This window comes from Protopterus annectens, chromosome 5.part0, assembly GCF_019279795.1.
Source record: "Protopterus annectens isolate FY-2018-M chromosome 5.part0, PAN1.0, whole genome shotgun sequence".
Lineage (NCBI taxonomy): Eukaryota > Metazoa > Chordata > Ceratodontiformes > Protopteridae > Protopterus > Protopterus annectens.
This window is the reverse complement of record NC_056735.1, coordinates 605,203,538-605,218,809: the sequence shown is the minus strand read 5'-3', so window position 1 is coordinate 605,218,809 and position 15,272 is coordinate 605,203,538. Positions and strand designations below refer to the sequence as shown.

General features: G+C 39.7%; 1 protein-coding gene across 4 annotated transcripts in view; it reads right to left on the bottom strand.

The window, feature by feature from the left end:
• Positions 1–15,272, bottom strand: part of STS (steroid sulfatase) — a 1,313,520-nt gene that overhangs the window by 825,806 nt on the left and 472,442 nt on the right. For all 4 annotated transcript variants that reach the window (XM_044072458.1, XM_044072455.1, XM_044072456.1 and 1 more), the window contains exon 6: positions 5,946–6,082. In XM_044072458.1, coding sequence (XP_043928393.1) covers positions 5,946–6,082 — 137 coding nt within the window. The remainder of the gene's footprint in view (positions 1–5,945; positions 6,083–15,272) is intronic.

The window sequence follows — 15,272 nt, the reverse complement described above, 5'->3', positions numbered from 1 at the left end:
CACAGAGCAGGTTACAGCAGTATTTATGTATACATATACACATATAAAAACTCATAGCTTTCTGTGCCGGGAACTGTACAATCAGTTCCATGACAACTCACTTAACTTCAGTCCTCAATGGTTAGTGGTGAGCCCAGGGACAACAACATCCTATACAGCTGTTCCAGTATACCTGCAGAGCATGTGCAGTATATTAATGGAGTGCCCCAGATTACCTGAAACCATCAGAAGAGCAGTAATTACTCTTAATGCAATAACATTATTTAGAAAAGGTAAGATTTTTTTTCTAAATAATGTCAATGTATAACAGCAATAATCCACTGCTGTGTGCGGCTAATGCAGAATTTTCCCACAGCTTTGTTTAATCACTCTGGCTTCACCCTCATGATCAAACTACTCCAACAGTGGGTAAATCCTGCATTACCCACACACAATTGTGGATGATTCTTTAATTATTAGCTCATAACTGAAGGACTGGAGACACAGGTATAGCAAAACAGCTCTATAGGAGGTGGAACGCTGAGTAATTACAAAGTTGGGAAGCAGTGAAAAACAATGGTTGGCTGGTTTTGTTTACTTACCACATCTAAACATTATGTATTTTTTATTTAGTCTGTTCCACTCTTTTTAGCACCATTTTAACACACTTAATTATGTGCCATCTAAGCCCAAATGTGCCACTGTTCCAGCAAGTTTACTTTATTTGATCTTAAGTAGAAAAAAAAGGCTAGAAATCTGTTAGCCTTCTTGTATATACACCTGAAGGTTTTTCATCTTATTTTCTCAAATGCTTTTACTCTTGCCTTGTATCACATATGATAGCAGCAGCTATGCAGTTAGTTTATACTAATTAACTCCATTACTTTAGTATTATAAACAGAACAACACATCACAGGTATGCAATACTGAGATGCTAGATACATATCGATGCATTTAGTACCGGTGTAGAAAGTTTAACCCGTCACGCAATATTTTGTTTCTAACAGCGGATGGGTACCATTTCTTACCACAGCAAGTACACTATGGGAGTAAGATGCAGAACAAGCCTACCTACTCTGCAGAAGAAGCAATTTGGAAGTTAGCCAGTCCCCAATAAAGACAAGAGTGCAATTCACAGGAACAGTGACCAGAGAAGGCTCTAAGTTCAATAGAGACTAGGTTGAACACCTGAAAGTTATCTGAAGTGAAAGCACAAAGCATCAAAGGAAATACTAAGGTCTCTAGCACTTCAGGAAGAGGAAACAGGTGGACTTGAAGAAGATGAATAGCAGCATCTCCAAACAGTATGTGTGAAGACTACAAAATGCATATGCAACTGAGTCAAGTATAGATGTGGGGTACATAAGGACAGCTGGTGGTGAAATGCAGACTTCCAGGAAGTTATCCAAAGAAAAAAGGCATACAAGAAGTGAGAGATAGAAAAGATGCATATGGCTAAGAAGGAATACTGATTTGCTAACAAAGAGAGCAGTCAAAATAGCAACGAAGAAGGCATCAAAAGCATTCTACCAGCTTAAGGAAAGAGATGGAGCAAATGAGACAAAGATAAAGAAGATAGTCATCACACACCATTCATAAGAGATGCCAGCAACAACCTACTCACCAATCCAAAGGACATCTGAAACAGATCAATATAACTTGTTTGCCACTGATTCTAAAGACAACCACAAAGCATTCTATAGCTATGTCAAGAATCTCAATGGCAACACTCAGATCTGCTCTGAGTTACAGCACAATGGCACTAAATATACAGAACCAACTGATATTGCCAATATCCTGGCAGATAGGTTCAGTGCTAACTTTACCCATCTCTCACCCCCTAAAGGGCCCATCTCTATACCGGAAGAATGCAAAGTTCCTGTTATCACAGCTGCACAGGTAAAAAAACACTCTCCAAAGCCAAGAACACTGCATCCATGGGACCTGACTACATCCCAGGCTGCATTCTACATGAACTACAGAGCGAACTGGCACCCCACCTAAGTACCACGTTCAATCATAGCCTCAACTCAGGCTTTGTGCCCACTGAATGGCACACAGCAACGGTTATTCCACTCCACAAATGGGGAGCCACCACGGACCCATTAGCCTGACGAGCCTGGTCTGCAAGGCTATGGAATGTATCATCATGGAACTTATAAACAATGACATTGGTAATCTCCAAACTCTGGACCCTACCCAGTTCAGGTTTGTAAAAGGCAGATCATGTCTCCTAAACCTGATAGACTTCTTTGAAGCGGTCACCAAAGCCGTAGATGAGGGTAAGGTGGTTCACACAGCCTATCTAGATCTAGCCAAGGCTTTCGACACCATCCCCCACTCTAGAATTATATATACTCACTAAACTAGATATAAATCCCTATGTCACAAGATGGGTTGCCAACTGGCTCACTGACAGAACTAAAGTAGCAGACTCTAAATCCAACTTCAGACCACTGACAAGTGGAGTATCATAGGGTTCATTCCTGGCTCCTCTCCTGTTTGGTATCTACTTCTCTGAAGTACAGGCTAACACAGACGGTCTTTGGCTAACAAAGTTCGCAGATGACTGCAAACTAGGAGCCATAATCAAAACTCCTAATGATGTGAACATCCTACAAAAGGGCCTTACTGAGACAGATGCCTGGTGTCAAAGCCATGGCCTCAAGCTCAATGCTAAAAAGTGCATTGTCATCCCTTTTGGTAAAAACTCTGTACCCATAAACTACCACACAGGCAGTAGTCTACTTAACACTGAAAGTGTGATAAGAGACCTTGGGACACAGGTGGACAGTAGTCTCTCCTTTGATAATCACATCGCCACAGTAGTTAGGAAATCCTTCTACGTGGCACACCTCATCACAAAAGGTTTCTCATCCAGGAAAAAAGAGGTCATTGTTCCCCTCTACTCACCACTCATTAGACCCATTATAGAGTACAATGCACCTTTTGGTATATACCTTACAAGACATCTACAACAACTGGAAAGGCCGCAGAAATACCTCACAAAGAGGATTATCGGCCTCAAGCAGATGCCCTACACAGACCGTCTCAAAAAACTCCAGTTTTATTCTGTCGCATATCGCCTACTCAGAGGCGATCTCTGCCTAACATACAAAGCTATGTCAAGCCCAGAGCTGTTGGACATGCTCCACTTAAAGAAATCCCAATCCCTCTGAGCTACACGCTCTAGGGACCTAAACCTTATCACCACAATAAACAAAACATGCTGGAGGGATAGATTCCTGTCCCAGAGACTTCCCATACTCTGGAACAAACTACCTATCTATATCAGACAAAGCTCCTCATTAGCACTCTTCAAGAAAAATCTTGATGATTGGATGGGAGATAGGAAATTCACCCCGGGGATCACTTCTGTGTCTCTGCTTGACAGGGGCACAAGAAAATAATTTTCTTGGGTGGCAAAAGCCAGGGTAACGTTTGGCTAGGCATATATAGGCCCTAGGGCCAATAGTCTAGTACCTACCTATGAACATCCAGAAGCTACTGAATGAAGTAACAGAAGATGTACTGCCTCATACACAGTCTGTGATGAGACAGGAATAAGATCTTACTCTATAAGAAGAAAGAACAGCACAATGGAAAATGATGCCAGGGAAAGCAGTAGGCTGAAATGTGTTCACAGCAGTTATGATTAAGATGTTGAGTGAATTAAGAAAGAAATGGATTCTGAGGATACTCATAGCGGTATATACAGAAGGATGTATACTAGATGACTGGAGAATAAGCATTCTATGGCCAGTGTACAAAAAATAGGGGACATTCACAACTGTGGGCAGTGCAGAGGTATTAAACTCCTGTTAGACTGCATGAATGTGCAGGAGAGGAGGACTCATAAATGAATATGTAGAGCAGTAGAAAGTAAGATGGGAAATGAGCAGATCAGATGCCGCACAACGGACCTAATATTTGCAGTCAGACAGATAGCTGGCAAGAAGCTAGAGAGGAGGCAGTCCAAGTGGGCATTCCTACATTTGGAGAAAGCATACGCAAAATCCCAAGAAAGATAATTTGAGCAGTCCTGTGATAGTTTGAAGTTCAGGAAACATTGGCAGAATCAATGCAATATACAAGGACTCAATAACACAAATATGAACAGTATTTGTACTCACTGAAGAGTTCCCAGTGAGAGTGGGAGTGCATCTGAGTTCACCGTTGTTCATATTGGTGATGAACTACATTAGCAAACAGATCTGTGGAGACAGGGAAATATAGCTGCTGTATGTTCTCTCCAGTCAGCATCCAGATTTTCAGCCTAGTCTCTGTTGACCTTACAGCCTTCCCTGGCCACTGCCTGAAGCTGATTCTGGCAGCCAGTGTTTTATGCTGTGGGCCAACTGTTTCCCTGGAGATAACTTTGCAATTGCTAAGTCTACCCCAGTGCCCTTTCTGTACCGGAGTTACATGTTAGCTACACTTATATGTTTTTTTTGTGACTGCATCTCTTTGAATCCCAACCAATATTTTTGCCATTGCAATGTGAAAGAAATCATGTTCTTTAACTACACTGCATATCCTTTATGATACTATCACTGGCTAGAAAATGTATGGATGATTCTATACCTTCTGACCCTGAAACTTCAGCAGAGGAGCTGTTCATTGGACCATCACTGACAGTTTCCAACAAAGTAAACAAAAATTACTAAGAATAATTAATTAATGAAAATAATAACAAAGAAGCCCAACAATAGCTACTTCCAAAGTCACAAGTCTTTTGAAGACAAAATGAGAATGCCAAAAAACAGACTGGTCAACCTGAAAAAGAGAGAAGAAACATGTGGCATTGCCTGACTGTTAACCTTATAAAAGTTGGGCTTGCAACAGACAAATTAATCTCACTAGCTGCAGGGGGGGCAAATGTGTCTGTGAACTATGTAAATGTATCCATAAGGTCAGTGTACTTTACCATACCCACAAAAATATAATAACAGCAAAGGCATAGCTAGGGTGTGGTGAAGGGAACAGATGTCCCACGTACAAAGTGCTAGGGGACACAATTGGCAGGTGTTGATCAGTCTTCCTCCGGGCATTACTAGCACTCAGAAATGAAGGTTGGTATTGTAACTGCCATCAGAACTGAACTGCTCCGTGCCTTTAGTGCACTACTGACATTCAGAAATGCATGCCGATATTGTGTATGTGGCATAAACTGCAGTAGCTGCTATTTTAACAACCAGTTTGCTACAGTTTAAAAGGAGAGATTTCTCGTGATTTTTTTTTTGAGGGAGACACCAGATCATTTGATGGCATCAGGCACAAGAACAGCTATCTACACCTCTTATAAAGAGAGAAAAAGGGTTTACTGGCTGTCCAAATAGTAGCTGCTGATCTATCACTCTGATGCAGCCCCAGACTCAGTTGGAGCCAACTCCTACCATATAATCTAAACACAAGGAGGAGGACCTATGAAAGCTAATTCTTAGAAAAGCCGAGGCCTGCAACTGTTATGGTTTCAGTGCACAGGGGTATTCAGGAGAATCAACAGAAGGGGACAAAAATCATCACTGAAACAGATGAAGTACTACTGTGGCAATAACGTGGTCTGAAATATGGCCAACAAAGGAGTCACATGGGGAGGGTATACAAGTAATAATTTTGTAAACAAAAGTATTTTATTGGAATGATATTTTTTTACAGAACTCTGCACAAGCACTTTTTAATCCAATCCAAGTTTCTTTGTACTCCGTAGTACTGCAGCTCCTCATACCCCAGTTATATGCAATGTACAGGTCAAAATAAAAAAAAAATCAGCACAGTGAATTAAGCACATAGCTGTCAGCCATTACAATTTAGCATGAATTGAAGAGAGCTGGCATGCTGTTCCAAAGCAGAAAATCTAAATTATCTATTCAGTTTTAAAAAGAATTTATGTGAATAAATACTTGACAGACAAAACAGTCAATATGAATTTCGAATGGTATTAATATCCATTTACAACAGCTTACCGACACTCCAGTCTGCTTCTTCCACAGCATCTCCATACAATCCATGCATGCTTTTACCTCTGAAATCAGGGGAGGCAAAAAGTGCCGTATGTGCTTGGATGAATGACACAAAGAGAAAGAATGGCTTGTTTTCATTTCTGTTAGAACAGAAAACAAAATCACCATAAAGGTACATTCATTGTTGCCCATATCAGCTTGCATACTGCTTGCAATAACACTTCTGATTTAATGTAATATTAGAATGTGATGTGTATGTCACCATCTAACATCATATTCAGAGATTTGTACACTGCACATACAGGCTAAAAACAATACCTCATGCATGCTGAAATTAAATGCGTATGTCAAGCAAAAGCTCTAGTAATAAGACTAGATTAAAATAGTACATATCAAAATAGAGAACACATAAAATCATTTCTGAATTTTACTAAGAACATCAAAGAAAAATATCACTGAGAAAAAATGATGCCCTTCATTAAAATAAAAAAAAGATGGGGCAATGGGCTCATAGCACGTTGATAGTTCTTTGCAATCCTTTTACATGTGAGATCTGACCTGCAGACTGCTGGTGTCAAAAAAGCAAAAGAGACGTAAGACACAGTATCCTAGAGGGAAGAAGGCACTGCCAGTAGCCTCTTATCCTTTGTGGGCTTTGATGGCAGCCAGCTTCCCACCTTACATCTGAAGGTAAGGTGCCGCTGTGGGTTGCGTAGCTCTGACAGCTGGCTGCAATGGAGAGGTATGCTCCTCACATCTGCTCTGAGCCAGTTACTTAAGTATCCATGCAGGGGTGGCACAGGCTTTAGCAGAGGGAGAACAGCAACAACTTAAATGCAGCAGATGTTTACTTTACAGTTAGTTACAGGATTACACCTCTCAATTATCATGCAGAACAAGAGCACTTTTTTTAATTTCCCCACACAAAAGTCCTCTATTGCACACAAACTGCGATCCTTTACTGTACAATAATTAACATTTCAAAGCAATGAGCCTAACAAGAAATTAAGAAAATTTGCTTTTCATTTAACAGCCAATTTAGTAAACAGAAAACAGTTATTTGCACAGCTGTCGGATAAGAATTTCATGCTCTGTATTTTCAGGACAGTGTTCACATTTAGTGAAATAGAGCTATATAAAGGACTGCAGAAAAACCAAACAAGTCATAAAATGCAGATGCAATACATTAGCTAAATAATTCCGTTTAAATAGTGAAACTTTACTCAACAATTACTGTCACATTGCTATTAGCAGCTTTTGCCAAGATCTTAAATCATTTACAGAAGGCTGTAAGGCAGCAGCATAAAAGTACATTACTGTTACCATATTCATAATGCATACTACATTACAACCTTGAAGCATTAAAGGGAAATGTATGTAATTAAAAAATACAACAGGAAAAATTTGCAAACAGCAGAAGAAAGTGAAAACTGCACCTAATACTAATGATAAGAAAACAAGGCATGCAGTAGCTAACAGAGCAGAAACTACAGCAGCTAACAGTTATATAAAATCAGAATTATACAATAAAGTCCTATTTCTACTCAAATATTAGTAAGCTGATTGGACAGCCCAGCCAGTATGCCAGTTGTAAATAGAGCATATTCCAATACAAAGAAGTCCTATTGCTATGCGGCTGGTCTTTATATTGGAAAAGGCACCATAATGCTACCCTTGTAACCTGCTCTATGTAGCAGACTATTAGTTAAAGATTTTTTTTAGAAGCAGCTTGAATTCTCCTCTTAGTGGCATACAGAAAGCATGCAAATGTGTTTCTTCCAGTAGAAAAAGAAGCAAAGGAGTTTATCTTTTGGTGATAAACTTGCATTCTTCTGTCTCTACAGAAAGAAACACATTAGCTGACTTTCTGTACGCTGTTAAGGGAATTCAAACTGCTTCTAAAAAGTCTTAACCTAATAGTGTGCACCACAGAGCAGGTTACAGCAGTATTTATGTATACATATACACATATAAAAACTCATAGCTTTCTGTGCCGGGAACTGTACAATCAGTTCCATGACAACTCACTTAACTTCAGTCCTCAATGGTTAGTGGTGAGCCCAGAGACAACAACATTCTGTACAGCTGTTCCAGTATACCTGCAGAGCATGTGCAGTATATTAATGGAGTGCCCCAGATTACCTGAAGCCATCAGAAGAGCAGTAATTACTCTTAATGCAATAACATTATTGAGAAAAGGTAAGATTTTTTTTCTAAATGTCAATGTATAACAGCAATAATCCACTGCTGTATGTGGCTAATGCAGAATTTTCCCACAGCTTTGTTTAATCACTCTGGCTTCACCCTCATGATCAAACTACTCCAACGTGGGTAAATCCTGCATTACCCACACACAAATGTGGATGATTCTTTAATTATTAGCTCATAACTGAAGGACTGGAGACACAGGTATAGCAAAACAGCTCTATAGGAGGTGGAACGCTGAGTAATTACAAAGTTGGGAAGCAGTGAAAAACAATGGTTGGCTGGTTTTGTTTACTTACCACATCTAAACATTATGTATTTTTTATTTAGTCTGTTCCACTCTTTTTAGCACCATTTTAACACACTTAATTATGTGCCATCTAAGCCCAAATGCGCCACTGTTCCAACAAGTTTTCTTTATTTGATCTTAAGTAGAAAAAAAGGCTAGAAATCTGTTAGCCTTCTTGTATATACACCTGAAGGTTTTTCATCTTATTTTCTCAAATGCTTTTACTCTTGCCTTGTATCACATATGATAGCAGCAGCTGTGCAGTTAGTTTATACTAATTAACTCCATTACTTTAGTATTATAAACAGAACAACACATCACAGTATACAATACTGAGATGCTAGATACATATCGATGCATTTAGTACCGGTGTAGAAAGTTTAACCCGGCACGCAATATTTTGTTTCTAACAGCGGATGGGTACCATTTCTTACCACAGCAAGTACACTATGGGAGTAAGATGCAGAACAAGCCTACCTACTCTGCAGAAGAAGCGATTTGGAAGTTAGCCAGTCCCCAATAAAGACAGGAGTGCAATTCACAGGAGTAATGCAGTGCACTGCTGTCTGATCAATCTCAGTGTGCCAACAAAGAAGTGTGCAAGGATGACATTCATTTCAGTGGCAGACTGAGCACTACAGAGCTACAGCATCATGTCCAGCTGTGGTATGCACAAGGCAGGGTGCACAGCATGGGTAGCGGAGTTCCCTACAGGGATATAGCAGTTTAACTGCAGCTTTAGCCATTGGATCTATTCTTCTGAAATTCTATTACCCCTAGGGCATACAGACAGGGGTCACATATATCGGGTAGCAATACTCTCACAAACCACAGGCACTGTTACTATTAACATCACATATGTATCAACATGTACTTATTTTATTTATTTATTTATTTTAAACCTTGTAGACCAGGTTAGTCCCACTAGGCTAATGACCACTTTTCAGGGGAAACCCAAAGTGGTATTCATACTGATCACGGAAAATTTGGCCAGGACACCAGGGAAATTTGCCTAATCTCTTTGATAAGTGCCATGGAATCTTTTATATCCACCTGAGCTACCACCAGCTCAGGCAGATGGGACTTCAGTTTAATATCTGAACTGTAGGATGGCACACTTATTATGATGCAAAACTTAATCCAACTACCTGGTGGGGGAATAGAATCCACAAAGTAACAAAATGGAAGTTATACTAGGGAAGGGATTATGCCTTTTAATTACTGTTGTGTGACCTTAGAGTTGGAATATATAATTAATTGGGGAGGGTGCAGGGGGGGCTTGTTCCCCCCTCCCAAAGAAACACTGGTTTTGAATGTGGTTAGATTTTGTCAATATTTTGTGTTTAGATAAGCTGCAGTTTAGATATTTTCCTATCTACACTTTGACTGTCAATCTTATACTGTTTAACATAATTTTTAGGCACCCCATACACACACACACACACATATATATATATATATATATATATATATATATATATATATATATATATATATAAATATATATATTGATAGATATAAATAGATATATATAGTATTTGCGTGTGTGTGTGTGTGTGTGTGTGTGTGTGTGTGTGTGTGTGTGTGTGGGAATCCATGGGGCAGATAAAGAGTACAGGTCATAACTGTCTGCTCTACTTCATAGCGCAGAATAGTACATAAACAACCCGTGTGCAGCTCAGAAAAAAGAGAGGCTGCTCTACCGGCCGTTTTAAGACTTACATCATCTGGCTATGTTACTACTGGCCTGTGCACAAGAAAGGCAAGAACATAGTTTTTTGGCAGAACACCAGCACATGTATGAGAACATACATAAATCAAGCTTTGCACTTGCAGTGTTTTCAATGGTGGTCTTCTTCTTTCGGCTTTTCCCAGTTAGGGGTCACCACAGCGGATCACGTGTCCGCTTATGACTGGCAATGGAGTTTTAAGGTGTCAAGTTGCCAGCCAGGCGCCTAACCTTCCACAGAAGGCACACACACGCACGCATGCACACATGTCTAGGGCTAATTTAGAGTGTCCAATCCACCTACCGCATGTCTTTGGGAAGTGGAAGGAAACTGGAGCACCTGGGGGAAACCCACGTGACTACATGGAGGACATGCAGACTCTGCACAGAAGAAACGACTGGGAACCTAATTGTGTAAAATTTTTTTAGTGCTGGACAGGCAGATGGATGCTGGATAATTAGTTAATATTTTGTAATTTTGTTACATTTAGCAGTGTTATTTAATATTAGTATAGTAGTTAATTTTATTTTTATAAAAGAAAATTGCATTTCAGTTTTATTCAAGTTCAAAGTTTGATACAAGTTTAAATGTTAATAAAAAGGAAACACTATTATTCTGGTTATATTTGTGCTGTTTAATATATTGTCTGTTCTTCGATTTGCTTTTTGAATGTTGATATCCCACAATTCCACTGGAGTGGGTGTGGTTACTTAATTATGTATACAGATTTTATGTTAATCAGTATCCAGATTTTTGGCCAATTTTACCTACTTTTCATGGGGTTTTGACCAGATTTGTGATGATTCCAGGTTGAGAGGTTTGGGGAGAAGGGGGCCCCTGGATTTAAGGATATCTGTTGCCTCAACCATGAGCATCCAAGTGCTCCAGATTAAGCGGAACGCTCCACATTTAACGACAAGCGAAGCCACTGTTCCGCATTGAATAGCTGTGGCTCCTCTACAAGGATTCTGATTAGTTTGTGTACTGCAATTACTGCCCGAGCAGCACTGCAGTATACAAACCAATGCATAGCTCTGCTGCCCTTCCATATTACACAGTGTTGGCTGTGCTCCACAGTTTTTAATTGGCTCATAGATTGCATTTACAGCCAATCACAAACGAGGTCTACGAGCCAATCAAGTAAAGAGTCTCAAGAGGATGGAAGCCAATGAGATCTCCCCAGTAGAAGCCAATCACGTTCTGGGAAGCCTTTTCCCACCAAAATAATGGCTTGAAAAAGGCTTCCAGGAATCAGGGATTTTGCTTTTTAGGTCAACAACAACTTGGAAAGAAGACCTGGAAGAAGGAAAGAGCAGCTGCAGATTGAAGACATTGGGAGTCGGGACTTGGAAGCTAGCCTGTCAGGAGATGAGTCAGTGTGCTGTGTCGGAACTCAGAAGTAATCAGAAGGCTGAGGCTTTATTTTGCTACTGCCTGCTGCTGGACAACCAGGATCATCATAGTTTGCATCGTGGTGGATTATTTGTGCTGGAGTCTTTGGCTAATTGCATTGTATTGAGCTGGTGCTGTGTACCTAGGCAGAGTGTTTTAGCTGCCAGTATTTCCCTTGAGAATTGGTATGCTAGCACATATCCTGTTATTCTAGCAACTTTCTAAGTTTATAAGAGAAATATTTAGTGTCTGTATTTTTGTGATGCTTGTCCCTAGTATGTCTCTGAAGTCTGACAAAAATTGAGCAATTGTATGCCAACACAGATGCTGTTATAAACTTAAAAATTTGCAAGAATAACAGGACTATTTAAAGTTTCTCTATTTTTGTACTGCTTGTCCCCCTAGTATGTCTCTGAAGTCTGAAAGTAATTGAGCAATTGTGTGCCAACACAGATTCTGTTATTCTAGCAATTTTCCAAGTTTATAACAGCAATATTTAAAGTGTCTCTGTTTATGCAACTTCTCCCCATAGTACGTCTCTGAAAATAATTGCCTTTTTTGGGGGGGGACTGTATGCCAACACAGATCCTGTTATTCTAGCAACTTTCTAAGTTTATAAGAGCAATATAAGCTTATAGGAGTAATACTTAAAGTGTCTCTATTTTTCTGTTGTTTGTCCCCCATAGTACGTCTCTGAAAGTATTTTTTTTGGAGAAATAGTATGCCAACACAGATCCTGTTATTCTATTAACTTTCTAAGTTTATAACAGTAATATTTAAAGTGTCTCTGTTTGTGCTGCTTGTCCCCCTAGTACATCTCTGAAAGTAATTGTCTTTTTTTTGGGGGGGGGGGACTGTATGCCAACAGAGATCCTGTTATTCTAGCAACTTTATAAGTTTATAAGAGGAATATAAGTTTATGAGTAATTGCCTTTTTTTATTTTTGGAGAAACTGTATGCCAACACACATCCTGTTCTGGCAACGTTCTAAGTTTATAAGGGCAATATTTCTAAGTTTGTAACACAAATCTTTAAAGTGTCTCTGTTTGTGCTGCTTGTCCCCTAGTACGTCTGAAAGTAACTGCCTTTTTTTTTGGGGGGGGGACTGTATGCCAACACATATCCTATTACTCTAGCAACTTTCTAAGTTTATAAGGGCAATATTTAGTGTCTGTATTTTTGTGCTGCTTGTCCCCCTATTTCGTTGGGCTTTGTCCAGATTTCTTGCACTAACAGGTTGAAAGGTATGTCGAGATGGATGTCAAAAGTGAGTTATTTATAGTAATAAGGTGCTTTAAGTATCCGGTTTTGTTTTCTGGTATAACTTTAGAGTGCAACTTTACAGTGTTTTCATAATGGCAAGCCGCTGAACTGCTCAAGGAAAACATGTAAGCGACCGTATTGCATTGCTGGTTGACAACATGTTGGAAAATGGCCATTTTTGTAATTTTAAGGTCTGCAAAGATTTCTAACTTACTTAATCATGATGTGTTGACAGTAATTTGTCCATTATAAAGTTTTCTTTTTACGAAAGAGGTGGTATGACAAGGTAGGAACTGGGAATTTGAGCTAGGCTGTTCAGTGGTATATTGACAGGCTAGAATAGCATTAATGCTCATGCTTAAAATAGCTGCATGTATTTAAGCATCTATCCCTGATTATTTTGGGATTTGTTGAGTTGGGCATTAAACAGGAATTAAAATTATACCCTTGTTTCAAAGCATTTATTAGTACACCTTCTCTATTCTTGTTTCAGTTTTCAGTAATTTGTCTCTGCTTGCACCTAATTATTTCTAGGTATGTCCCAGATTCGTTGAGGTGTGCTGGTGTCTAAAATGTCATGCATGTCACTTGACTACAAAGTTGTAAACTTTAGAAAATGTTTTAATTCACATTCTGTTGTCACTGCCTCAGGTTTATAGAAATACTGTGTCAGGTCTGGTTTGTTCCTCATTCTGCTGTGGTTTATCTTTACTCAGTGGCATTTTTCTAATAGTGTTTCCACAACTGGAAACTAAGCACATTCATGCCAGTATGACTACAGCCCTTTGTATCCTTTGGAAAAGATTTTTTGCCATCAGTGTGCTATTTGGATTTTAAGGTAGGGTATTAGGATTTACAAATGCTGGGATATGTTTGTATGCTTCTGCTTAGTGTGTTGTATTTTTCATGGTTAAAGATGTGACATCTTACATTCTTTGTTCGTAACTGTTACAAGGCATGATGTCTTAAATGGCGCATTTGTGTAAAAGGCCAGAGGGCCCTGGTTTTAAGTACCCTTTTTAGGCACCTTTGCCAGGCCCAGACCTCGCTGTAGGGCAGGGGCAGAGCACAGTTAAAGTGGTGAATGTAAAATGCAAGTAGTATTGTAATGATGTGTGTGTTGCATGTGCATTTGTTAAGCTGGATGTGTTTATCCTTGGCATGGATTTTGAGATATAATCAAGGATGTTTTGAGTACTGAATGTCATGATAGTCACTCTTCCCCTTCTGCAAAACTGGTTAGGTGGGCAAGTGAGCACCAGAGGATTGAAAGTGTCGTAGTTGAAGCAAGGAAGTGAAAAATCTGATCATGCAGGCCTTTATAGTAAACAAAAGGAGCAGAGATGAGCAAGAGAAGATGGAGCAAAGTCAGGAAAGATCCAGAGATATTGGTAGGTTATGGCCCTATTGTCTCATATCTTTGCTTTTGAGGAGATTTTCTAATTTTCCTTTCTGCACTACAGCCCCATTTGTTTGTCACTGTTTAACACCACTATTTTACAAACCTGCTAGGTACATATTGCCCAGATTACAATGAGGACAGGGATGTAGATACAGATCGCACCCCAAAGAAGAGAGGATACACAATTTTTCAGCCAAGTTGGGCAAGTGCCTTTGACTAGCTTTCTATGAGTAGGTGTGGAGTGAAATATGCCTTCTGCAAGACTTGTAACATATCTTTGCTTTTGAGGAGATTTTCTAATTTTCCTTTCTGCACTACAGCCCCATTTGTTTGTCACTGTTTAACACCACTATTTTACAAACCTGCTAGGTACATACTGCCCAGATTACAATGAGGACAGGGATGTAGATACAGATCGCACCCCAAAGAAGAGAGGATACACAATTTTTCAGCCAAGTTGGGCAAGTGCCTTTGACTAGCTTTCTATGAGTAGGTGTGGAGTGAAATATGCCTTCTGCAAGACTTGTAACATGGATTTCACAATCCATCACGGGGCTGACATGATCTGCAACGACATGCCAACTGTTAGAAACATAGGCAGAATTGCAAGCATGAAGCTGGAAGATCTATGGTGGATTTCTTTGGACCTCAGTGTTTAGCGAGTACAAAGGTGGTTGCGGCAGAGGTTGGTTTTGTCTCTCCTTGCTAAACACAACTTATCATTTGCAGCAGGAGAACACATCCTGAAATTTATGAAGAAGTGTGGAGAGGATCAAGATGCTCTTTGGAAAATGACATGTTGAGCAACGAAGGCAGCATGCATTGCAAGGGATTTTCTGGGTCCTCATTACCAGAATGATGCTGCAGCAGCCTGCAGTTAAACATCGAACGTTAAAACATTGAACCCACAACATCGAATGATGAAAACAGTGAAGCCCTGGAACATTGAAATCTTACCTAGGGCAAGATTTTGGTGGGCCATTCCATGGCTTCGCCTTTTCCTCCACTGTGGTGCGAGAATTGCGGACCTTAGGATTAGGGTGCGGATT